Source organism: Sinocyclocheilus rhinocerous, unplaced genomic scaffold (assembly GCF_001515625.1).
Source record: "Sinocyclocheilus rhinocerous isolate Xijiao unplaced genomic scaffold, SAMN03320098_v1.1 scaffold370, whole genome shotgun sequence".
In the NCBI taxonomy this organism is placed as follows: Eukaryota; Metazoa; Chordata; class Actinopteri; order Cypriniformes; family Cyprinidae; genus Sinocyclocheilus; species Sinocyclocheilus rhinocerous.
In genome coordinates, this window is record NW_015670897.1 from 257122 (window position 1) to 284972 (window position 27851).

The 27851-nt window shown below is 34.9% G+C and overlaps 2 protein-coding genes across 2 annotated transcripts in view; both read left to right on the forward strand.

Annotated features, from left to right (window-relative positions):
• The window catches only part of LOC107734345 (carbohydrate-responsive element-binding protein-like), a 28782-nt gene extending 15780 nt beyond the window's left edge, over positions 1–13002 (forward strand). Inside the window, exons 7-16 of the mRNA XM_016546279.1 lie at positions 2347–2502; positions 4626–5286; positions 6355–6428; positions 6733–6973; positions 8149–8246; positions 9029–9148; positions 10155–10282; positions 10385–10508; positions 11166–11295; positions 12356–13002. Of these exons, the coding sequence (XP_016401765.1) occupies positions 2347–2502; positions 4626–5286; positions 6355–6428; positions 6733–6973; positions 8149–8246; positions 9029–9148; positions 10155–10282; positions 10385–10508; positions 11166–11295; positions 12356–12480 (1857 nt within the window). The 3' untranslated portion in view covers positions 12481–13002. The remainder of the gene's footprint in view (positions 1–2346; positions 2503–4625; positions 5287–6354; positions 6429–6732; positions 6974–8148; positions 8247–9028; positions 9149–10154; positions 10283–10384; positions 10509–11165; positions 11296–12355) is intronic.
• Positions 13003–14655: 1653 nt separating this feature from the next.
• srrm3 (serine/arginine repetitive matrix 3) overlaps positions 14656–27851 on the forward strand; it is a 94307-nt gene continuing 81111 nt past the window's right edge. The window contains exon 1 of the mRNA XM_016546290.1: positions 14656–14882. The gene's annotated coding sequence lies outside the window, so the exon portion shown is untranslated. The remainder of the gene's footprint in view (positions 14883–27851) is intronic.

The following is a 27851-nucleotide window of genomic DNA, read 5'->3' on the forward strand; positions in this document are numbered from 1 at the left end:
TATTAATATATTGTTTACTATTTATGAAAAATGTTTTAGCTGTAATAAATATAATTTAAATATAAAATTAAATATAGTCATTAATATAATTAAATAATATGAAATGTAAACAAAATTTCAGTATTAATATTTCTGAACAATGTTTTATCTGTCGTTTATATGTTACTAAGTAATATAATTACACTTTAATTTAAATGTAGTCATTAATATAAAATAAAATATTTTTGTTTCAATATTTCAATATTAATATATGAATTAATATTTGTGAACAGTACGTTTTATCTGTAGTTTGACATTTTGTTAAGAAATATAATTTAAATTGAATATAGCAATTAAATAATTCATATACCTAAATACTATATATAATATAATGATTATTTGTTACAATTATTTTTCAATATTAATTTATTGATGAATATTTAATAACATATATATAATTATTGATTCATTATTAAGAGTTAATATTATTTGGAAATGCAAAAAACAAACAAACTTAAGAACAGTAAAAAATAAATGGGTGATGAATTTATGAATAGATACATAGTTGATAACTAGTATTGCATAACTTTGACGAGCTATAGGGAAGTTCAAATTTTCATTTGTGCAATTTTTAGTGAAGCCGGCCCAACAATCTGTCTGTGCTTCACTTTCTGGGTGTTTAGAGGGCAATGAATGAGTTTAACCCCTTGTGGCATATGTGAGATTTCCTCATCTGTGACGGGGTCATTTAAAGGGTAAAGAGTCAGTGACTGATGAGTAGAAGTCAGACAGGAAGAGATCAGCCCTCAATAGTGAGTCATTTGGAGGGATGAGTTTACTTTATTACAGCAACACCGTTCACTCATTCAATTCCCTCCATTTGTGTACTGATTTATCTTCTGTCATTGTAAAGAATACGCTAAACTATACGGGACAATGTACAGTAGGGCTGTGCAATATGGACATAATAATCAAGAAGATCAGGCCCTTTCTTTCAGAACACGCAACACAACTCCTTGTTCAAGCTCTTGTTCTATCCAGGCTGGACTATTGCAATGCTCTCTTGGCAGGTCTTCCAGCCAGTTCTATCAAACCTCTACAATTAATCCAGCGTCTGCTAAATGACTAAATGTAAATGTAAATAATCGCAGATATTTGACAGATATTGTGTTTTTATTTTATTGCAATTTTTGGCAGGTGCATTTAACTTTAAGTGTTCAAAAATGTGTATCAGAAGAAAATAGAATTATCCACATTCTGATTATCGAACAGCTTTTGCACACAGATGAGAATGCCACAGTTTAACCCTGTAAAGCCTATTTAATACGTGCATTTCTAAGGCCTCTAAATGATCAACATCATCAAAACTTTGCTGAAAAGCCTGTTGCACTCAATCTACTGCATGCCTTCTGTCTTTTTTAGCAAGTGAAAGCTCTTTTAAGGCCCGTTCACACCAAGGACGATAACTATAAAGATAACGATAAAGATATAGTTATAAAAATAGTTCTCAATATTAAAGAATAGCAGAGTCCACACCACAACTATAAAGATAAAGACACAGAGAAAGATATAATTGGAATCACTTCCAGAACTATTTTTTTTTTCCAGCTGAAGAACGATACAAACACTGACAGCCAATCAGAATCCATCCTGCTGTAACGAGCTCAAAAATGTAAAGCGGCAGACGCGCGTGCGCTTAGAATAAACAGACGATATCGTTCGCTGGTGTGGACGCTAATATCGTTATCTTTATAGTTATCTTTATAGTTATCGTTCTTGGTGTGAACGGGGCTTTAGTGTAATTGTACAAACATCCACCTTCAGCTGGTGCTACATGTGTCTTTTTGCTGTCAAATCCTTATTGATTTTTATCAAGTAAACGTCAGAATAACTGCAGTTCCACGAGCTTTGAGTGAAGATGTGCTTCCACGTCTGATTTGTAAATGTTGTTCTCATTGAATCAGAGATTAGCTTGAAATGTTCTGTTCAATAGCATCACAGTGGGAAGTGTGCAGTCTTGCAGTAGTGTAAATGTACTCTTTTGAAGCGTACATGCGACTGTGTGAAACATTAAAGTCTGGTATTGAATGGCCACATGAAGCACGCATCATCCGAGGTGGAAAATACTTTTCCCAGAAGGCATTCTGATTGGTTGCATGTGGGTTTGGCAGGTCTAGAGGAATAGTTTAGATACTGTGAGAGACTAAACCATGCTGCAGGGCGCTTGCTTGAGGCGTATGGAAGTTGACGTGTCTGCTGTGCCATTAGAAGTCATTTTTGAGCCATTGCAATGTTCAGGATATTTCTGAAGAAAATGCGAGTCATTCTCACCTGCTTGCGAAGAATTAACCTCATGCTCATTGCTTTCTAGACATTTTCCTGAGTTTCCGCGGGCAGCCGATGGAGCACGTGGTTTATTCAGACTGCAGCTTCTTTGAGAGTTCGTCTAGCGGGGCGTTTCCTTCAACTGCTTCCTCTGCCGTCACCAGTCAGATAATACACACAGGACCTCTGCTAACACAGGTACAACACTCATTCATGGTGTAATTGCCAAGTGCCACTAGTGTCACCAAACAAAACTGTAAACGTGACTGTTTTCTCAAACACGTCTGCCATCGTTTTTTTCCAGAGTTTTTCTTTTTTTAGCAGCATCATCCTACAAATTACTTGATTGATTGTGAACATTAAGTAATATTATATTATTTTAATATGTTAAAATGTATTATATTAAAATGTATTTATTCTATTAATATTTATATACATATACATACAAGTTTATTTTCAACATTTTAACGTAAAAATGTGTGCCATGCTTTTAACCATGATAATAATTGTATTATATTATATTTAGGGCTGTCAATGTTAACGCGTTAACGCATGCGATTAATTCAAAAATCCTTAACGTGTTAAAATAATTTAACGCAAAAGTCGATCAAGCCGCTAAACTCCAGGACGGTTTTCAGTCCAGTGATCCAGTAAGCGACTGCATTCAAACAATCCGTCCAAAATAGCGCTAATGTAAAGAAAACCAGGCTGATTATTACATCACAGATGGCAGAGAGAATAGAGACTCGCGTTGCGTTTTCAGTGAATTATTCCAGTGTGTTTCGCTTTAAAACACGAGCTCTGTCATATTCTGTGATTCTCTGAAGAGCGCGAGAGCTCACTCACGTGTCGCGCTGTGTGAAATACAGACTGAACGGACACCAGATGATATGCAAACTACGTGTTCTCGGCTGGATAAAGCAAACCAGCTTCTCTCTAGTAAAGTTTTGATGGTTGAGGATTGCAATCAAGGTAAGGACAATTGCGGTGACATACAGGAGTCGTACAGTAAGCACACGTGAGTCTGATATATTGATGCACAGATCATACATTGTATGCATAGACACATTTCTGTGCTGACAGACTGGCGTTCTGACAGCGCAAGCTTCATGCTTTCTAACCTTATCTCCATTTTGTTGCAGTTATTCTGCTTATTGTACATATAAAATACAAGAAATTTATATCAGTAGTGCCTTATTCATAATTATGACCACAAAGTCTGTTTACAATGTCTACCATTGTAAAATGTTTGCATCTGCCAATGTCTGTATACAGTGTGTGCATTTACATACATAGAGATAGAGAGTGTATCTTGAAATATATATACATATACAGTACATACATCATACATATATTTATTTTACTCTCTGCACAACTCTGTATACATTGAATTGATTTTAAATAACTTTAATGTACCTGAAGTGTGCACCAAACATACATTCCTAGAGGAATATTCAAGTATCAGATCGGGACTCTGTATTGGCAGATACTCAGTATTCATTGACTCGGATCGGATCGATTGGGGGCAGAAAAACCTGATCGGGACATCCCTAAAAAAATACTTGCAGAATACTAAAAAAATACTTGCAGAAAAATTAGTTTTGTAAGAATCACCCTTCAATTGGTTTACTTAGACATAGCAAATAATGACAAAATTAACATGTTAAACAATAAATGGTATATGCTTAATTTCACGATAAGTATGCGATTAATCACGATTAATCACAGAAAAAAAGGGTGTGATTAATCTGATTAAAAGTTTTAATCTATTGACAGCCCTAATTATATCATATCATATCATATCATATCATATCATATATTATATATTATTATATATTATATTATAATTATTTGTATGGTTATTATAAGCATAGTACACATTTCAACATAAAAATGTGCAAAATAAAATAAATAAAAATAAAGCAATTTTATTATATTTATATTATATGATATATTATAATTATTTGCATGGTTATTATAAGCATAGTACACATTACAACAGTAAAATGTTTAAAATAAATAAATAAATATAATTATATTATATTGTATTTATTGTTTACATAGTTATAGGCATATAGTACACATTTCAACATAAAATGTTTAAAATAAAATAAATAAAAATCAAATGATCTTAAAATTAAATTAATTAACTTAATTATATTATATTTAATAAATAGTAAAATCATTTGTTTTATTTAAAATGTGTGCCATGCTTCGGACTATTTACCTCATGAGATTTAAATTTTAAATTTAATGCATTTTCCCCAAATGTGTGTCAAAAGCTGTCAAATAATTTCACTTTTTTCAATTTTCATTTTTAGCCTCCTCTCTCAGCTGAAGGTTTATCCCAGCCGTCCTCATCTGTAAACCTACCTGGACCCAGTTATCCTCGCCAGACCATCGACCCCGACATGACCTTCAACCCCAGTGGTGAAACCTCAGAGCCCAAGTTCAAAGGTCGCTCAGAATACATCAGTGACTTCCATCACTCTCTGAACCTCTCGTCTGGCCTGGTCCCGTACGGTCCGCAGACGCCGTTCAGCGGTCACAGCACTGAGATGCCAGGTGTCATGGCACAGGAAAGCCCTTACCCATCAGCCTGCCTCAGACACAGATATTCCTCCAGCCAATCACAGACCTGTGCGGCTGCCACGTCCACGGTCATCACCCACACTGGCTCTGCCATGACCGGCCTGCCATTGGACGCCCAGCATGGATACTCCAGCGTGGCTGAGATGTTTCTTCCTGCCACCTGCATGTCTTTGAGCTACCAGCCCATGACAGCCACCCCATCTCTGCCTTCGCCCGGCGTCTCTCACTGCTTCTCTGTGCCGCAGCAGGTGGGCGTGGCCACTGGCGGGGGGAAGCACAAACAAAAGACAGGAGGAGCCCAATTGGTTCCCAGGGTGATGACTTCATCTACAGCCCCGCCCACTCAGACGAGCTGCCTGGCCAATCTGCTCTCTTCCAGATCTCAAGAGCGTATGTAGATGTTTGATTCATTTGTCATTTTTCCTGCTTAGTTTCTTCAATTTTTGCCAGTGAGCATCTGGACGGCTGAAGGAATGTCCCAGATTCAAAACTAATTTTAGCACTTGCTATCTGAAACTAAAACTATAAAAAAAAAAAGTTAATTGAATTAAACCTGATATTAAATAAAATATAGATATTAAATAAAAATAAAAAACTTAAAAAAACTGTTGCCTTGGCAGCTAACTGAAATAAAACAAGTTTTAGCTAAAGTACTAAAATTACTAAAACTGAAATAAAAATAACTTAAAGCTAACTAGAAATATAAAAAAGACATAAAACAAAAGCACTTAGCAAAATAACCAAACCTTAAACAAAAATTAAAATGAAATCTGAAAATATAAAAATAAACAGTCTAATTATATAAGTAATTTAATATATATGAATAAACTATAGTATATATATATATAAATAATAGTAAAATAACACTGATGTTAACATGTATTATATTATGTATAAATGTAAAAATAAATTTTGTTCATTGAATTAAAGCTGAAATAAAATATAAATATTAGATGAAAAGTAAAAAAAAAACTTAAATGAGAAATTCTGCCTTGGCAACTAACTGAAATAAAATAAGTTTCAGTTGAAGTACTAAAATTAATAAAACAAAAACTGAAATGAAAATAAAATAAATTAAAGCAAAGTAAAAAAACAACAAAAACTAATAAAAAAAGACAAAAGCGCATAACAAAATCTATAAAACAAACTAAAATGAAAATGAAAACTGAAAATATAAAAATAAAACTTAATTCAAATTACTGATAAATACTATAATCATATATGCTGTATATATATATATATATAAAATACATGTTAACATCATTATTGATATAATTCATGTTAACATCAGCGTTATAAATAATAGTAAAATAACACTGATGTTAACATGTATTATATCAAAGTTTTCACAACTGTTTGTTTTTAGAAACTAAGGAATGTGTCTAAATTATTTTCTGTGAGATTTAACAGCATAACACAGATGCTCATTCCTTAACATTTTTAAAACCTTCTCTCTAGGAAAACCATCGTTGAGTTTTGATGCTCCGTCAGCGGGGTTAAAGGGCCACAGACCAACGTCACCCATCTCTCCGGTAAGTTCTCCTCATAGTGAAATAAAATATCTACAGCACACTGTAAAACAAGTGAAAATAATACAACCACACCGACAGACATGTAGACGAGAGACTGGAGTAATGATGCAGAAAATTCAGCTTTGCCAGCAAAGAAAAAAATTACATTTTAAAATAGAAAACAGCTATTTTAAACTTTAATAGTATTTCACAATGTTACTGTTTTTACTGTATTTTTGGTAAAAAAAAAAAAAATGCAGTCTTGGTGAGTTGAAGAGCCTTCTTTCAAAAACATTTAAAAAATCCTAATTATTCTCCATAACAGCCAAAGAGCAGCAGTCGAGGAGGATCGCAGATTTCCCACAATCTCCCCTGGGCCTCTACTGCAATCCCTCCACTCTCACCGTTACATTGTCAGATGCACATGTCAACCCATGGCCACAGCGGCACCCCGCAGGGAAGCACCATCTCCTCTCTGCTCACGCAACAAACGCCGCTTCTCACCCCCAAAACAGAAAAACTCTCCCCAGTACAAATGCACACAAGTGACAGGAGCAGTTTAACAGGTGTGTTGATTTGTGTGGTTTTAGAGGAATAGTTCACCCAAAGATTAAAATTAGCTAAAAACGTACTCACCCTCAGGCCATCCAAGATGTAGATGAGTTTGTTTCTTCTTCCATCAGTGTCTCAGCAATGCATGCTCTGCAGTGAATGGGTGCCGTCAGAATGAGAGTCCAAACAGCTGATAAAAACATCACAATAATCCACAAGTAATCCACACCACTCCAGTCCATCAGTTAATGTCTTGCGAAGTGAAAAGCTGCGCGTTTGTATAAAAGCAAATCTAACATTAAGACGTTTTTAACTTCAAACTGTTGCTTCCTGCTAAAATACGAGTCCATAATCTATAATGTTGCTTCCTCCAGTGGAAAAAATTGGTCTGGTCTGAATCAGGAGTGAAATATGCACAGATCAAACACCGTTTACAAGCAAAACAGCCCAAAGCAAATACGTTGGTGGATTTTGATGTGAGAGGACAACAGGACCTTTTTACTGGAGGAAGCGTTATTATGGATTATGGACTGGTATTTTGGCGAGAAGCAATGGTTTGAATTTAAAAATGTGTTAATGATGGATTCGTTTCTTACAGTCATGCAGCTTTTGCAGCATTAACTGATGAACTGGAGTGGTGTGGATTACTTGTGGATCATTGTGATGTTTTTATCAGCTGTTTGGACTCTCATTCTGACGGCACCCATTCACTGCAGAGGATTAATTGGTGAGCAAGTGATGCAATGCTACATTTCTCCAAATCTGATAAAGAAACTAACTCATCTACATCTTAGATGACTTGAGAGAAATGTGTTAATGATGGATTCGTTTCTTACAGTCATGCAGCTTTTGGCTTCACAAGGCATTAACTGATGAACTGGAGTGGTGTGGATTACTTGTGGATCATTGTGATGTTTTTATCAGCTGTTTGGACTCTCATTCTGACGGCACCCATTCACTGCAGAGGATTAATTGGTGAGCAAGTGATGCAATGCTACATTTCTCCAAATCTGATAAAGAAACTAACTCATCTACATCTTAGATGACTTGAGAGTAGTGAGTACATTATCAGCAAATTACAGTTACAGTATATTTACATTTACAACTATATGATGTCATGCATAATAACTCAAGCATTGTGTTTTAATTCAAGAGGAATGAAATGTCTTAATTTGAAATGTATTTTTAGTTAGCTTTTCAGGAAACATGGGACAGACGTCACCTACAAATCCACCAGAGAAAAGCCCAGAGTCGTTGCCTGGACAAGCCAAGATGGAGTCCACAAGAGTAAAAACACAAATCCATCCACAATTATTTTATAGCCCCACAGTTTGTGTTTCTAATGCAGGGTTTCCACAGGTCCATTAACAGTCTTAGTTATGATTTCAGGAGGTCTTAAATTTTGGGGCGGAAAGACAAGAATTGCGATATGGCTGAATGTGACGATTAAACTTCAAAAGGCTATGATTTCATTGAATGAATATGAGCGCTGCACGTTTCTTTGTGTACAGTCATTACGGAGGAAACCGATATATTTCTGCCGCTCTGAAAGCGCCTCCTGCTGGCAGAGAATGAATTTGCATGTTCAATAAGCCAGTCTGCTGTTTTTGTTCAGACCAATGTGAAAATCAACCCATGTTTTTACGCTGCAAAGACGCAGAATTGTAAATGTGAACTGGTGGATCGACAAGAAGATAATGCATTATAAAAATTTTAACAATTAAGACAGTAAAATATATTTATGTTATTTAATTAATATAATAATTGATTGAAAATAAATTGTTTAAATGAATATAATAATTGATACTTTTGACTCATCCGTTTTCTTAAAAATGGTTTAAAGGCTGAAATGCGAATTTGATCATTTTATGAAAACTTTGTTTTTGTGAAAACCTGTATTTGAACTGTAAATCATGCTTTTTACAGTCATTTTACAGTTTAATATGTTACTATAGACACGGTCCTACCCCGCTCATATGGTATTCATTTTATTTGTGCAGGTCTTAAAAAGTCTTAAATTTGAGCTTAAAAATCCTGCAGAAACCCTGTAATGTTGTCTTTTTTTATAGACAGACACACGACGGATCACACACATTTCTGCCGAGCAGAAGAGACGGTTCAACATCAAGCTTGGCTTTGACACGTTACACAGTCTGGTGACGACTCTCAGCTCACAGCCCAGTATAAAGGTAACACTAATTTCAGTGGCTCTATCAAACAGCACATGTGAAAAAGAAGTGTGCTTAATTGTATTGAATGTGCACTTGTAGTGTACATCAAACCTTAAAAGCATGTTTTTTAAAAACTCTACTTGCAGATAATATAAGTTTGTCAAGAAACATAGTCATGAGAGTGTCTCTCTTTAAGTACACTTTTAAAAAGTGCACTTTGTAATAATGTCAAATTAAATGTTTTACTTTAAAGTACATTTTAAATCTTTATGTTTTAATAATCTTTTGTCACACTTTAAAGAAATACACTTATTTTGATGTGTCGACTAACATTATTATAATTTCATCTGTAGTGTGCTCTTGGATATTACATTTAATGTTAATATGGTTGAAGTACTAAAATGACTAAAACTGAAATAAAAATAAATTACAGATGAATAGAAATATAAAAAAAACTAATACAAAAATGACAAAAAAAATACTAACTTAAAAATTAAAATTAAAAAAATAAAAGCTTATTTAAAATATTAATATTAAAATATTGCTATAAAAGTTAAGCTCAAATTAAAATGAAAATATAAAAAATAAAAGCTAATTTAAATTTTATTAATAAATATTGTAATAACAAGTTTCAATAGAAATGACATTAAAGTGTATTATAGTTTACCATAACATACATTTGGCAGAACACTTTAAATTTATTTTTAAGACAGTAGAAGTAATTATGAAATTCCATATAAAGATATAAAGCACTCTTTTAAGTTTAAACTAATACATTTTCATTTAATTGTAAATAACATGCATTTAAGTGTACGAAAACATTACATTCATTTCGCACTACAGTATATTGTTTCTGTAATAAGTACTCTTTTTAAATAGTATGCTGAAGTGTACTTCTTTTTCACAAGGGAATAATAGCGATGCATTTGAGCTTCTAAGTTGCTTCAGATGAATATGTCTGGGAGATTTCTCATCTGGTTTAATATCTTCACCTCTGTACTCTCATTCACTCTCATGGTCTCAGATCAGTAAGGCCACGACGCTGCAGAAGACGGCGGAGTACATCAGTAAGATGCAGCAGGAGAGAGCTCAGCTCCACGAGGAGGCCCAGAGACTCCGAGACGAGATCCTCACGCTCAACTCTGCCATCAAGTGAGTGCGTTTGGGCTATTTTACAACGTGTGGTGAACATAGTTATGAGAGACATCTACGTGAATGCGTGAGTGTGAATGTATCTGGACTGTGTGTATGCAGTGCGTGTCAGCAGCAGCTTCCGGCTACAGGCGTCCCAATAACACGACAGCGCTTCGACCACATGAGGGAGAAGTTCAGAGAGTACGTGAGGGCTCAAACGCTGCAGAACTGGAAGTTCTGGATCGTATCCTATACAAAGCGGTTTCAAATCTCAAATCAAATGGCTGATTGACAGAGAAAGTCTTGTTGGTTAAGCAACCCAGGTGAACTAGGTAAAAGAAATGAACTAACAGAGATCACCGTACTTCTACAGTTGATTAAAAATGTTTTTAAAATGTTAAGTTTAATGATTCAAATGATGCATTATCTAATTAAATATACACTCATTTGCATGCATTTCCAGGACAGAAATCTGAACATAGGACAGGTTAAAAAAAAAATTTACGAAAGGGATTTTGAATATTTTTTTAATCACTCCATAAATCACAAAATAAATGTCAACAGCCAGAAGAAATACATTTCCTCCATGTTTTTAGGAATAAAATCAGTGTGAATTATGAACGAACACCTCTGTGAAGGTTGGTGTGAAACTGAAGTTTTGGATGCAAATAGATGAAGTGTAATAAAACAAACACTTAAATGCGTATAAACTACTAGTCTGAAAGAAGACATGCCATGCAAGCAAAATAGCTTCAAAATTGACCTGTGCATGAAAAAGACAATGCTTTTGCAGAGACCAGCACCCACAACATCTGTGCTGGTCCTTTTAGCATGATTCATTCTGTTAAGATGCAAGTCCTCCACGTCTTCATATTTTCCTCAACTGAAGCCATTCTCTTAGTTCAGCATCCTCATCGAGCCGCTTTTTGAGTCGTTTAACGCTATGGTGTCCACAGCCAGTGTCGATGATCTGTGTCGCAGCACTCTGTCCTGGCTGGACCAGCACTGCTCTCTGCCCGCGCTCAGACCCAGTGAGTGACCAGCACCTCTCTACAACCTTCCCTCAGACCTCAGAATCATTTGCTGCCTTTCTGAACAAACCTCTTTTCAGCGTCCTGGCATATTAATCCCTCCCTGCCTTCTTAAGTTTATTTATTTGTTTATTTTGAACTGCATAGCATTTTACAAAGGAGTGTATCACCTTGATTTTACCACGGTTTAGGGGTGTTTTCAAGCATGATGGAAAACAGAATCATGGTAAACTTGCTGTAACCGCAAGTGGAAACAGCCGTATGATAAAAGTTACATTTATTATATTATTGCGTTAATTATACGTTATGATGTGATAAAAAACAATATATACACTATCATTCAAAAGTTTGGGGGATGGTACGTTTTTTTTTTATATTAAAAGAAGTCTCTTCTGCTCATCAAGGCTGCATTTATTTGATCAAAAATACAGTAATATTGTGAAATATTATTGCAAATTGAAATAACAGTTTTCTATGTGAATGTATAGTAAACTGTAATTTATATCTGTGATGCAAAGCTGAATTTTCAGCATCATTACTCCAGTCTTCAGTGTCACATGATCTTCAGAAATCATTCTAATATGCTGATTTGCTGCTCTTATTATTATCAATAACAAATCAAAATTTCTTTTTACTATATAATTAATTTTTTTTGTGGAACCATGATAAATTTTTTTCAAGATTATTTAATGAATAGAAAATCTTAGAAACTATATAACTCGTTAGCAATTTAGGATTAGGGTTTTGTTTTTGATGAATAGCAAGTTCAAAAGAACAGCATTTATTTGAAATTGAAATTATAAATGCTATAATTATATATGTCTCTACTGTCACTTTCAATCCTTTTAATGCGTATTTGCTGAATACAAAAAATATTTTTTTTTTCTGCCAAGCAACTTGGCAGTCATACAGAATTCACCCGAAATCACCAGTGTGTGTTTATCTGCATTTTACAACGGCAGAACCTGCTTATCCAATCAGAAACCGAGTCGGATCTATCAGATATGATCAGTTTTATCGTAATACTTCTACCATGTCTTGTCTCTGTGTTTCTCTCCAGCTGTTTTGAGTTCCCTCCGTCTGCTCTGCACCTCCACATCAATCCTCTCAGACCCCAGTCTGGTTCCTGAACAGGCCGTCCAGGCCGTCACTCACGGACATTCATCCCACAGCTACAGCCAATGACAGCACACGCTCGCAAAACCACAGCCAATCACACGACCCACATGCGCATCCAATCAGAACACTCGTCCCGCAGCAACGACCAATGACATTTTACTCTCTCACAAATGCAGCCAATGATGCTCTTTCCCACAAATGTGCAAGTGCTTATGGATGGTAAAATGACTACAGCTTTGCTTGAGTTTTTATTATTTATAGGAAAACAGAGATGATGATCAGAATTGATGCGGAGAAGAAAGAAGAATTGACGTGAGCCAGATTGAAACTCAGAGGGTTCAGTATATTGTATTCAGTTCAGTTCATTTTTCACGTGCCGTTTAATGCCTCACTGATGAAGACACAGCATACGTTTTGTTGTTGTTATTGTTTTGTAATTCTCATAAAACTATCGGTCAGTGTGAGTGTGATACAGTGGGGCATATTATCTATAACGTTCTGTGCCTGGTTCATGTTTCCACATGTAATTTCAGCTTTGGACTGTTTGGCTGCTCTTTTAAAAAACTCCTCCCAGGAATAAATGTAGGATCGGACTGTTTTTCTTAGAGTGTGTTTGTCTTACAGTGATCAAATGGCAAATCACACTCATATGGTAAGCGTCTGGTGTCCCGTAACATTTTGTAAAGCATTAGATGCACAAATCCCATGTTTTTTCCCTATTAGGTAAACTATTATCTAGCATACTGTAAAATTGAACTAGAATGAAAAGTAACGATTTAATGTCTATACTAAAATGTTACAGAAAATGTAATGTTAACAATGTCAAATTGTAAAACCCAAGAAATTGCCATTTGGACGCTTTCTACAGAATCAGGTTTAGACAAGTAAATTTTTTGATTTCATGTTTGACATTTTTAAATGATTAGAAAAACTGCATTCCTCAAGCATGCAGTTCTGTTTCAAAAGTTATTATGAGAAAAATACCAAACAAATACTAAAGACATATACATATATATATATATATATATAATATTGTGAAATATTATTGCAATTGAAAATAACTTTTCTATATGGATTTATTTTAAAATGTAATTCATTTCTGATGTCAAACCAAGAATCTTCAGGTTAGAATCTTCTAGAAATCATTCTAATATGCTGATTTTCTGCTCAAGTAATTTTTTTTTATTATAAATGTTAAAAAAATACCATTCAAAGGTTATTATAAGAAAAATACCAAACAAATACTAAATACATATATATTTATAGTATTGTGAAATGTTACTGCAATTTAAAATAACTTCTATACAGATTCATTTTAAAATGTAATTTATTTCTGATGTCAAAGCAGAATCTTCAGGTTAGAGTCTTCTAGAAATTCTAATATGATTATTTTCTGCTCAAGTATTTTTTATTTATTTATATTTCTAATAGTGAAATATTGCAATTTAAAATAACACTTTATGGATTTATTTTAAAATGTAATTTATTTCTGATGTCAAACCAGAATCTTCAGGAAATTATTCTAATATGCTGATTTTCTGTTCAAGTCAATTTTTTAAATTTATTTATTATAAATGTCGAAAACATTTTTATTATGAAACAGAAATACCATTCAAAAGTTATTATAAGACAAAATACCAAACAAATGTTAAATACATATATATTTATATTTATAATATTGCAATTTAAAATAACTGTTTTCTATATGGATTTATTTTAAAATGTAATTTATTTCTGATGTCAAACCAAAATCTTCAGGTTAGAGTCTTCTAGAAATTCTAATATGCTGATTTTCTGCTCAAGTAATTTTTTTTTTTTAATATAAATGTTGAAAACATTTTTTATTATGGAAAAATACCATTCAAAAGTGTGCGGTAAGTAATATATAAATAACTAAATAATACTTAATTAGTATATTATGAACTTCCTATTTAGCAAAGAAACCTGAAAAAATGATAAGTTTACAAAATATTAAGCAGCAACAAACATTGATTTAAAAAAAACCATTTTATGTATTCTAATTTGTTTTCACGATACAGAAATGTTCCTGTGGTAAAACTACATCACCTGGTGTCGCTAGTGCATTCAGGCTTTTATACTTATATTTCCCTCACATTCTATAAATACCTTTAAATGACTGTTTCATGAATTATTGTTATTATTATTACTTAATTTGTCTGTTTTTAGGGTCATACTGTTTTTTTTGTTTTTTGTTTAATGTGATGGAATTGCTCGTTTTGAAATGAGTCAGTATTGCAGTGCACCGCGGTTGCTCCTCCTGAGCGCTGGGGGGCGCTGCGCCTGACGCGGTTCGGCTCGAATCGTCCCGTTCTCGGCTTCTACGCTGCTGCGCTGCCGCTGTCCAGTACTGAGCGTTCAGCACCGCGAGCGGAGGACAGCTCCCGACCTTCCGAGAAAAACACAGCAGACCGCCGCAGAACCGCTTCAGCCGGCCTCATCTACCACCGGTAAGGTTATTCCCCGCTTCCCATCAAACACACGCAATAATAGCGCTGAAACAACACGGGAATGTGTGTGAACATCAAACACACACAACACACAGCGGCGGCAGCGCTACAAGCTCTTAATGTGATTAAACGCGATTATTTTCAACACGCTGATGCTTTTGTTCTTTACACTGTGTTTACGCGCCTGTGTAATTAAAATACACACAAAAGACGTTTAATTAGAATATTTTCCGTGTTTATTAAAGCGCTCTCATCTTGAGCGTCTGACAAATCGCTGTTTTCGATAAGAATGAACGATGAGCTTTATAGCTGAATCTCAGATTGAATGTATTGATTTAAATGATATAGTTGCTCGAGATTGCTTTTGATCAAATAACAGTCCCGTGATGATTTATGACGGTAATCATCATTAGAAAACTGATCCGAGCCTTAGAGAAGCAGCCTGGGTGAATCTCATAAAATCTATCAAAAATGTGCCCAGATCATATTTGTTCTTTCCCAGCTAACAGATGTATGTTATAGAAACGTTATTATAGCGTTATTTAAAGGTTGCAAAATTTTCTAATTCTACTAACTTAATTTTCACCCCAAATATAACGTTATTTCAACGTATGTTCTTAATATTCTGATAACGTTCAAATGTTTCTTGACGTGATTAGAACGATATTTAAAGGTTCTTAGAACGTTCATCAAGTATCACCATAAGGATGTTGTTATAAGAACGTTTTCTCAACGTTATGAGAACATATATCAAATATTAATAAAGTTATAAGATCGTAACATTCACATTTTCTTTAAAAGCATTTTGTCACAACATTTATATAAGGTCAGCTAGGTTATTATGTACAAATTTAAGCTCTTTTGTTGATGCGCGTTTACTAATTTTGCAGTATTTATAATAAGTTTGTACGAAATACATAGTAATAATCAGTGTTGGGGGTAACGCATTACAAGTAACGCGAGTTACGTAATCAGATTACTTTTTTTCAAGTAACAACATTTTGGTGTGAAAAGGCTTTTATATTTGCCAAAAATAGAACTTTTTTATTTTAAAAACAAACAAGCAAGCCCTGTCCAGATTTAAAAAGTAACGCAAAAGTAACGTAACGCATTACTTTCCATAAAAAGTAACTAAGTACCGTAATTAGTTACTTTTTTATGGAGTAACGCAATATTGTAATGCATTACTTTTAAAAGTAACTTTCCCCATCACTGGTAATAAACTATGTGTATCATTTTAAATACATAATTACCTTCTCATATTTATGCATTATTGTTCTTATTCCTGTTTAAAATCTACTAAAATCTTAGTATTTTTTTTACTGTGCTTTTGCTTTTGAACAGTAACGCTGCAGAGATGAGGTTCATCTGTGTTTTAGTGAGGGTCTCTGCGCTCCGCTCACCCTTACGTGAAACACTCTGCACCCTCTTTATTGAGGGGTCACTGGCTGCTGGTTGTTCAGAACGAGACAAATGCGCCCACTTAACGGAGGGGAGTTAGTTATCCACAGCTGGCTGTCGATAATTTCCCAGGGTGCCGTTTTAGTCTGCATATCCCTAGTAATGTAGATTTATTCAGCATGCAGGCTGATTTGAGAAGGTTTAGTGAATAGACGTGTCAAGGTAAAGCGGTATAAAGGTAAATACTTCTCACTAAATGTTTAGTTTCATTCAGAGGCTGTAGCAATGACATGCATGCTGCAGAGCTGCTGTTTTTTAGCTCTTTAAAGCTTAACAAAACAATGTGTCTGGACCCTTAACACTGTTAAGATGCTAAACCTTTTGTTAGAAATGTTAGAAATGTTAGAAATTCAAATAGGAAGACTTTAAAGATGTGCAATGTTTGCTGGATCGTTTTTTGGCTGCTGGTCTGTGGGACAGAAAATTCATTCCGATCAGTTCTGTGTGTGTGTGTGTGTGTAAACATTGAGAGGCTCTCATAGTAATTTGTTTAAAATATGAGCGGTGCTTTCCTGTGCAAAACTCACCGGCACCATCCTAAGCTGTTTTGAGTGTTTGTTAGGGTTTTGCTAAGTGGTTGTGAGAGTATTCTGGTTGCCGGTGTGTTGCTACGGTTTGCTGGGTGGTTGCTAGATGGTTTCCTATTGGTCTAAGTAAAAATAGCATCCTTCAGTGTGCGTCTGCTGCTGGTTGTTCAGAACGAGACAAATGCGCCCACTTAACGGAGGGGAGTTAGTTATCCACAGCTGGCTGTCGATAATTTCCCAGGGTGCCGTTTTAGTCTGCATATCCCTAGTAATGTAGATTTATTCAGCATGCAGGCTGATTTGAGAAGGTTTAGTGAATAGACGTGTCAAGGTAAAGCGGTATAAAGGTAAATACATCTCACTAAATGTTTAGTTTCATTAAGAGGCTGTAGCAATGACATGCATGCTGCAGAGCTGGTGTTTTTTAGCTCTTTAAAGCTTAATAAAGCATTGTGTCTGGACCCAGTAGACACTGTTAAGATGCTAAACCTTTTATCTATGTGTGCTGGAATGGGGTTTTCATGAATCAATAGTACACAGTATAAAACTTTACCATTTTGCGGGAGAAATGTAAGAAATTCAAATTGGAAGACTTTAAAGATGTACAATGTTTGCTGGGCTGTTTTTTGGCTGCTGGTCTGTGGGACAGAAAATTCATTCCGATCAGTTCTGTGTGTGTGTGTGTAAACATTGAGAGGCTCTCATAGTAATTTGTTTAAAATATGAGCGGTGCTTTCCTGTGCAAAACTCACCGGCACCATCCTAAGCTGTTTTGAGTGTTTGTTAGGGTTTTGCTAAGTGGTTGTGAGAGTATTCTGGTTGCCGGTGTGTTGCTACGGTTTGCTGGGTGGTTGCTAGATGGTTTCCTATTGGTCTAAGTAAAAATAGCATCCTTCAGTGTGCGTCTATGGGATTTGTTTCATCTATTTTATTTTCCTGCACTCTCAGAAAAAAGGTACAATTGTCACTTGAGCGGTACCTTTTCAAAAGGAACTAATATGTGCCATTTAGATACTAATATGTACACTTTAGGTACAAATATGACCCTACTAAAATGTAATCTTTAAGGGTAAAAAAAGGTACAAATGTGTAGCTTTTGAAAGGGTGTCGTCCCAGTAGCAGCTTTTGTACCTTTTGTCCTGAGAGTACAGGTGAAAATTGTAAGTCTAATAATTTATTGAAGTAACAGCACACCTCTACTTTGATACAATTTGATGATTTGATTTTGCAGAATTGCAGATGTTATTAGCTGAGATTTAAGTTAAGATTTGAACAAACGTCTAACTTCTAGTAGTGATGATTGACTCTACAATGATCAAAATCAATACACTGCCTTTAAATTCATGCTGGTCCATTTGTTGGTCGTGAAAATTGCCCAAGTCTGTTTGCAGCATTCTTTTATAGTCTAAACATAAATCATTTTGCACTTCATAGAAATATTTGGAGAGCAGAGAGTTTCTGATTGGCTGTGAGTGTCCTGATTGACAGCATAATATTTAGGTGACTTAGTAAATTTTGCACAGTTGTATCGCAATCCAGTCAGTCAGTCATATTTGTGACCCTGGACCACAAAACCAGTCATAAGGGTCAATTTGTCAAAATTGAGATTTATACATCATCTGAAAGCTGAATAAATAAGCTTTCCATTGATGTATGGTTTGTTAGGATCGGACAATATTTGGCCGACATACAACTATTTGAAAATCTGGAATCTGAGGGTGCAAAAAAATCTAAATATTGAGAAAATCGCCTTTAAAGTTCCAAATGAAGTTCTTAGCAATGCATATTACTAATCAAAAATTAAGTTTTGATATATTTACGGTAGGAAATTTACAAAATATCTTCATGGAACATGATCTTTACTTAATATCCTAATGATTTTTGGCATAAAAGAAAATCTATAATTTTGACCCATACAATGTATTTTTGGCTATTGCTACAAATATACCCCAGTGACTTAAGACTGCTTTTGTGCTCCAGGGTCACATTTATTTATAAAGCACATTTAAAAACAACAACTGTTGGCCAAAGTGCTGTACAAAGTTTGTAACACGTACCCTAATAAGTAAACATAGAACACACCAACAAACAATACAATGCAATTGTACCACTACACCTAGTTATGAATCCATGTTGACTGCTGATCACAGATCAGATGTGTTTGTCTGTTTCAAATGGAGGCGACAATTGTTTGCATCATCATCAAACCAAATGACAGACTCGAAACCGTCTGTATGCGCCCCCCTAGGGACCACGTGATCTCATGAATATTCATAGGTATTTTTTTTACACAAAGTATCAACATATTGACAGCTTCTAAAATGCAAACCCTTTTATGCAAACCTAAAATAAAATCAATTGCAACAAATAATTAGTGCACATTTTGTATGTCTCTAAAGCATATTTGTCAAATGTACAGCATTTATATATAGAAGTTACAGATGCATTGATATTTTAGAAAATACTGTAAATCATTCTGCAGGCAAAAACTCCATTGATGGTCTTTTAAAAGTAACTGTTTGTACTGTGCATTCATAATAATTTCTAATATTTCATTACATTATATTGTCGAACAATGACAAAATTGTGAAACCATTTTTATCTAGAAATTGCTTGTACATTGCACAAATAATTACAAAGAAATGGCAAGTAGCACATTGAATTAAAGGTGACTTCAGTTTTTACAGTGTAGATATTTCACCAATTCCAATCTTTTTCGAATGGACTCTTATAACTGCCGTTAAGCTGCAGTACAAAAATGTGCACTTTTTATGTGTGAATGTCAGTGAAAACAAATGCGATCACCTTTGTAGGATGCTGCGTTTATATCCGGGTGTCCGGAAGTCGACTCGGTTTCTCTCTCACCCCATTTTCCTCTTCCGTCTAAGCCTCCATTTTATCAAATGTGTCTCCTCCTAATTCTCCCATCCGTCGTTCCCCGGAAGGGCACACGGATCCTCGGGGGGCTGGTTAACATGCGTGCGTGTGTGTGTTTTCCAGCATATGTCTGTCCTCTAACCACACACTGGAGTGTGTTTAATGCTAAATGGGAATGTTGACTCTCAGCAGGCTTCTGTCTCTTTTTTCCGGTCTATTCTTGTCTATTCGTTTTTAGAATTTCACAGCAGCATCGGTCTGTAAACGTCTTAGAAAGGCAGAAGAATTAGCAGGAATGCATGAAGACCTTTTTTGCAATTACTGTCTGTCATTAACTAAGAATGCTTCACAGACATAATTCAACTCAAAAAGGCTAAATATATAGTTGTGCTTGTTTCATCTGGTTTAATAGATTTGATGCCTCTAACTAAAAGGAATAATTCACCCCAAAAACTGAACATTTGCTGAATCCTCAGGCCATGTAGATGAGTGTGTTCAGAGCTGTTCTGGACTGTTTTGGCTTGTAAACAGTGCTTGATCTGTGCAGATTTCTCTCCTGATTCAGACCAGACGACGTTATTGCTGGACGAATCAATGGTTTAAAATAAAAAAAAAACATCTTGATGGATTTGTTTCTTACAAACACGCAGCTTTTCTCTTCTCAAGACATTAACGGATGGACTGGAGTGGTGTGGATTACTTGTGGATTATTGTGATGTTTTTATCAGCTGTTTGGACTCTCATTCAAGGAATTGACCCGAAAATGAAATTGAAAACAAAAATCATCATATACTTCCTTCCTTCAATGAAACACCAAAGAAGATGTTTTGCAGAAGATGTTTTTCATAATGGTAGCTGGGCTTCAAAAATAAAAAATAGCACAATGAATGCATCATAAAATCAGTTCATATCATACATTTTATTCCAAGTCTTCTTTAGTCATACAATGCCTTCATTATTCATTATAAGCCATTATTCAATGAATGACGCTTCATGCCAGACGTTTGATTATGTTTGACATGTATTACAGTGGATGGAGAAGATTTTAAAGGGGTCATATGATGCGATTTCAAGTTTTCCTTTCTCTTTGGAGTGTTACAAGCTCTTGGTGCATAATCATTACAATTTCTGTCATATGACTTTGTAAAATTTGAAATATAGTGTATCAGACTCCTTTAGGTCATTTTTTGCAGCTTGACAGCCATAGTCCTCTTTTTCTTTTCTAATTATTTGGCAATTATCACAAGAAATAACCACAAAGAAATAAAGTCATACGGGCTTGGAAGGACATGAGTAAATGATGACAGTATTTTCCTTTAAGCAGGAGTGTGTGGTCATCTCAGTCGTGCTGTTGGCTGCTCAGTGTATTCTGGGTATTCTGGACGGCTCATATCTGCACTCATCTGAGTTCAAAGGACATATCAGACAGAATATGCAAAATCCAATTGAAATCAGAATATAAATGAGATCATTTGAGTCACATCAAAGACAAAGTTCATTTGTAAAGCAGTATCATTTGATCTGTTCTGACAGCATGTGGTCTGACATCATGAAATGTTTATTCGCTTTCACAAATTGCATTCATTCATTCATTTGTGAATTTTTTTTCAATTTTGTGTTCCACAGAAATAAATGCATACAGATTTGGATGAACATGAGGATGAGTAAATGATGGCACAATTATCATTTTTAGTGTAATATAAGCTGTAAAAATATTATTGTTATAATTAAGATATTAGTATTGTTGAAATATTTTAAAATATTAATATTATTAAATTGTTGTAAAATATTAATATTATTTAATAATATTAATATTGTTAAAACAAAATATTACTATTGTTTAATATTATTGTTTTAATACAAATATTAATGTTCTTTAGTTACTTTAAAATATACATTTAATAATATTAATATTGTCATGTTATATATCATTAAATAATTATTATTTATAAACATGAATACTGATATAATAAATAATAATGTCCCTTATTTGAGGCTGTAGACTTGATAAAGTTATTTTTCCCCTTTTATTGAAGTCCATTTCTAATGTTTGTCATTAGTTTTGATGACGACCATTTCCCACCTTCTCTGACCTTTAGAATTAAACGGGCTGCTTTTGCTGCCGTAACTAACCTTAGTTAACCAAACATAACCATATCCTGACAGTCTCTCAGACTGCTTCAATCTGATTTGTGAATGAATCTCTCAGACTGGTTTTTGTGAAGCAGAATGATTCAAAAACTGTTAGTCTGTGTTTTTGCTGTGTCTCTGGTCTGGATGTAGAGAGCAGATGAAAGGGCATTATTGAAGAGATGAGGGAAGATGGAGGCTGTCTGTTTGAAGCTTTGCTGCTCATGCATTTGTCTACAGGGACGGCAGAGGACGCCTGTCATAGACATTTCTGTGTGTTTGGAGCACATCTCATGCTCTTCCTTCCCAACCTTTCTTTCTTCTGCTTCTTTTGGCTTCACGTTTGCTTTAATGTCTCTCTTTAGAGCGTCTGCAACATTAAAGTCAATGTAACATCAAAACAGACCTAATGCATGTTCCGGTCTTGTTGTGCATGAATCATCAGTGCACGTTATTGCAAAGAAAAAAATATCCAAATAACCATTAGGCATTTTTTTTGTAGGTAATGCAGCCTTTATAAAATCTTTTAAATAATGACTTTTGATTTTTATATTTTCACTGTATTTTTATCTTGTTTTCCAGTACAAATATCTTTTCCTGACTCACTTAACTCACTTAATTTTTATCTTTTTTTTTTTTTTTTTGGAAAACAAGGATTAATAAATGTATCTTGATTTAAGAATGTTAAGATATTTGTACTAGAAAACAAGACAAAAAATGCTAAATAAGAAAATAATTTTTGCGGTATTAGTATCTTGGCAAATCTGAGCACAGTTTGAGACAATGTTGAGATCTCTTCTGAAACTCTTCAGGAGATGCATGTGAGATTAAAGGGGTCTTTTACCAGCAAACTTCAGTTTGCACTCCACTGCTCTCTAGGAGAAACAGCAGAGATATTGAAGCGATCGCATTTGATTTTTCCATCCTGTGTGTGTGTTCAGAGATCTGTACATCTGCAGTCTCTTCCTCTGAATAATGGAGTAGCGTGTCTGTCTCAGGAGCTCAGGAGAGTGCACACACACACACACACACAGACAGACAGACAGACAGACAGACAGACAGACAGATCAGGTGGTCTGGAACGAATCGGGTTTTCAGGTACAATAAGAGCCCTCAAACATCACCGCAGCATTTGCTGCCCCCCGGCTAAGACGGCTCTCGGACTTGTCCATGTTCAAAGTTAAGCTAAAACAACAGGATTTGTGTCATAGCTTTAATTAATTTCCACTTGTCCCCCATTTATTAAAAAATGCAAAATCTAGAATACAGTAAGGCACTTAAAATGGATGTAAATGGGGCCGATCTTTAAACAGAAAAATACTCTGTTCCAAAAGTGATATACTGAGTAAGAAAATAAATGTGTCATCATCGTTTTGTCTTGTTTTCCAGTACAGTTATTTATTTATTTATTTTTTAATCTGTTAATCCGAAGACAGTTTCTGAAAAATATATAAAAATTGAGTGAGTTTATGCTTAAAACAAGAACAAATCTGTTATTGGTGGAAGAAAAATGAACTTAATTCAAAGAGAAAACAAAATTATTTTTCTGACCCCACTGACAGATTTTTTTTACCCTGGTTTTAAGCAAAAGCTTAATTAATTTTGATACATTTTTCTAGTCATTTTCCTGTATCTTGTATTAATTTAAGAAAGTTTAGATAATTGTACAGGAAAATAAGACAAAAATACTGAGTAAGAAAATCATTTATTTGCTGTGAATGCATGTTAACTTGATTTTATGGTGGTAAAAATGTATCGCTTACCTTTTATTACGTATCCAATTATCTTTGTCGCCATGACAGCACAATGTTGTTAACCCTAAAACCTCGAAACGACTATAAAAATGATGATTTAACAACTTTACAGCTCAAACAGTGCACAGGTTTTAACAGTAGAATGAATGTAAGTGCTTTAATAAAATGATTTTTAACTCCTCTAGGACTCGCTTTTCGGTTGATTTTTATTAAAAGATTTTTAAATGAAGTGAGACCAGATTTTGTTTTTTGTTTTTTTTAAATTGAAGATATACTATTAAAACCTTTTATGTCGGCGCCGATGGCCTCGTGGGCAGCATGCCGACATGTAGCGCCGGTCCCGGTTCGCGGATCTTTCCCGATCCCATTCGTTTCCTTTCCACCTACTTTTTAAAAAAACGTTTATACATTTTGTTTTTATTTGTTGTTTATTTATATATTTATTTTTTCTATTTTTCACTTGTTTCTCGCCATGAATATAGCCGTGGTAGATGGCATGGTGCTAAAACAAACAAACATAAAATCTTCATTTAAATCCTTTGAAAAAAATTCACTTTCATTGTCAGTCCCTCACCATGACCTTCGTCTTTGTTTTATTAAAAAATAGTTAATTTTAGCAATTTTTTGTTGTTGTTGTTGTAATCAACATTTTGCCACAAATGCTAACAATTGAGCTTAACTTGTATTGAACCTTCTGCTTATTCTTGAAGTTGTCATTGTACGTGGGCCGCTGCAGTGCAGTTTTTCTGTTCACGCTGCTGTGACTGAACACACACTGACTCTGTGTGTGTGTGTGAGAGACACTTTGACTGACAGCTCTTACAGTGGCACTGAACTTTCCTCCCCTCTCTGGAGATATTTCTGCTTTTTCATAAGGTATTCACACACACTCACTCAAAGGTGCTGCATTTCCTTCACATATGGTACTCAACAGAAGCCATCTGTAATGTAACAAGCATCACTGTATACGCCAGTCCTGCTGCCGTTAGACGCTCAGATCACATGACCTGCTCATTATCTCTGGCTATATAAGAACCGGCCATTTATAATTGATTCTGTTGCTGAATAGTTATAGAGAGAAGACACTAAAATGAACAAACTTGCCTTGAGCAGCACAGACAGACAGATTAATACACACTCTTCATACTCGCTTCTACACATTTATTTTACCTTTTTTACACTCATTATAAATAGCTGCTGCTTTAATTTTTCAAGTCTAAATTCTAGCAGCACAGTCCGATCTCGCATATAGAGACGGGAAATGACATATTTTGAATGTTATCATATGTGTGTGCTGTCAGACGGTTATGTTCCATAATTGAAGTTAATGACACCATTCAGAGAAATCCAAGTGCCCTTCATAGAATGGATCTTAGAATTATTACTATGTTCGGAAACATAGTATCAGCACAAATGAAAGGAAAAAAGAGGAGCTACATTTTTATCAGAATCTTGATGAGCACTCTTCAACAGAAATGGCTTTGGTGTGGCGTTTCTGAGTATCAGATGAAGGCAGAGACGAGGGCACTTACTAGTGCTCGATAACAAACACATGATCGCACTGACACTGAGATCAGGAGGAAGAGAGACACATTTCTGAGACTTTTGGGTGCAAGTTTGCAGGTTAAAGTCAAATGGTTGGCATACAGTGGAATAAGTTTGTGAACCCTTTGAAAATGTCTAGATTTTTGCATTCATTTCTCAAAAAATGTGGTCTGATCTTCATCAGTTATAGACACAATCTGACTTAAAGGCAGGGTAGGTGATTTGGTTCAAAAACATTTTTTGTTATGCTGGTTGAAAGTTTCTTCACATCCCAATAGCAATCACTAAGTTAAGTGGTCTAAATGTATCTATATGTATTTATATCATCTGGGGAAAGTGTAGGACCATAAAATGTTTGTCCGAGGGCTATGATAGGCTGTCCTAGCTGCCTGTCAACGTATGTATTTATACCTCCGCGCACCCTGTTCGTGCAGACATGATACGTCATCAGTGCATTCCGTTACGCTATTGCAGACCGAGCGAGAATGGAAGGCGTTGTTATTGTAATATTATACGCTTTGTACTGTAATGTTTTTTTACACAGGTGAATGAGACATGAGGTAATCTGACAGCGTTGCATTCAGCCCTCCACCAATGCCGACTCTCAATGTGTCGCTGGATAGCTTTTGGTCTGCTGTGTGCGGTCATGTGTTTTGGAGGAGGCGTGGCTTTGGAGAGGGATTTGCAGGAAGGGTGGGATCTTATGCTTTCAGTACTAGCTTGCTGTTGCCAGCCTCTCTGAAATCGCCTACCCTACATTTAACTAATAACACACACACACACACAGTTGTACTTTTCACGTTTTTACTGAATACACTGAGTATTCTTTCCCAATGCAGGATGGAGAAAGTAAGTGACCCCTTGAATTTAGTAACTTGCAGATGCTCTTTTAGGAGCAAAACCTCCATCATATGTTTTCTGTAGATTTTTACACGACTTCTGACCAATTTTGAACCATCCCTCCCTACAAATTTGTTTCAGTTTACCAATATTTCTTCACTGTCACTTTAAGTTATGCCACGGCATCTCAATTGGCTATATAATTGGCTGCACATAACTGGCTCTGATTCAGAGGGTCACTTACTTTTTCAGCCTGCCATGTCACTGATTACTCAGTAACTTTTTGAAAAGTACTACTGTTTGTGTGTTATTAGTGAAGTCTGACTGTGTTTGTCTATAATTGTTTAAGACTCGCCACTATCAATATAATTGGTCCAATTTCCCTGCAAATATAAAAAAAAGCAGATATACACAATGACCTCAAACTTTTGAATTGTAAAGATTTTTTGCTTTTGTTTTTAATGTCTCTTATGCTCATAAAGGCTGATTTTATTTGATCATAAATACAGTAAAAACAATAATATTGAGAATATTATTACAGTTTAAAACATTTTATAGCCTGCAATATCAATGTTTTTGTGTTATTAGTTAAGTCAGATTGCGTTTGCCTATAATTATGAAATAGACAAAAATCATACCACATTTTACCAATAATCAATGCAGCAATACTGATATGTTCTTGTCAGTTTATTTAGTTCATAACAGGGTTTGTATTCTGTCATGAATACATATATTTAAATTAGAGATGGTTCATGATGGTAGACTATTCCATTTGGACTAGTGCAGATGTTTTCTTTGTTATAAACAATATTTTATTGTTTTAAAGAGCTTTCATTCAGAGATGCAGTGTCTGTGTGAGAGTTGCTAAGGGTTTTTTAACATGAGACACATTTTGTGTTCAAAAACAGCTGGACAGTAAGCTGAATGTGTTCGTCTAATGTCTCGAGGCGCGTTTAATATCGAACTTTACTTTAAATTGCTTTACATACTATTTGATCTCATATTTCTGACTGCTTTATTTTTGTTCTCCTGCTGGGTTTGTCATTACAGTAGACATCATCTCACGTTTTGTTCAGCTCCTTTATCTCCTGAAAGTGCGGAGAAGAAACAGCTGAAGGTCAAACTGTAGGGCTGTAACGTCAGGTGTTCTTCTCCCTCTTGTATCAGCAGACGCAGCAGGAATTCACTGCATCTCTTGAAGTGCAGTGCGCTGTACGATTGTGTGTAAAGTTGCAATGCATCACTTATAAAGGAAGCGGTGGATGCTGTTCACAGACACAGAAAGCCATTATACCACAGAGCTGCTGTTTTTCACTGCTGCTGGAACACTGAGTGTGTTTAGGGACCGGCTACGTGGTTTTTAATGCACTTTGTTTAAATGGTTTGATGTGCACCATTGTCTTTGGCATGTTGGCATATTTCCTGTTGAAAAGGGAAGTTCAAAGAGCATGCCCTTTTTAAAACAGACATAAAAATCATACATATTTTGGTCAGTTTTCACTGTAAATATTTAAATTAAGCAGATAAACAGCACATTTAAATTTTTTTTGGTCAGTGAGATTTTTTTAAATGTTTTTTAAAGTCTCTTTTGTATGGAAGCCCATTTCCGCCACTGAATAAAAAATAAAAATAAGGTTATTGCGACTTTTTATCTCACAATTCTGACTTTTTTTCTCAGAATTGCGTGATATAAACTCACAATTGCGAGTTATAAAGTCAGAATTGCGAGATATATAAAGTCAGAATTGCGAGATAAAAACTCGCAATTCGGACTTTTTTCTCGCAATTCTGACTTTTTTCTCGCAATTCTGACTTTTTTCTCGCAATTCTGACTT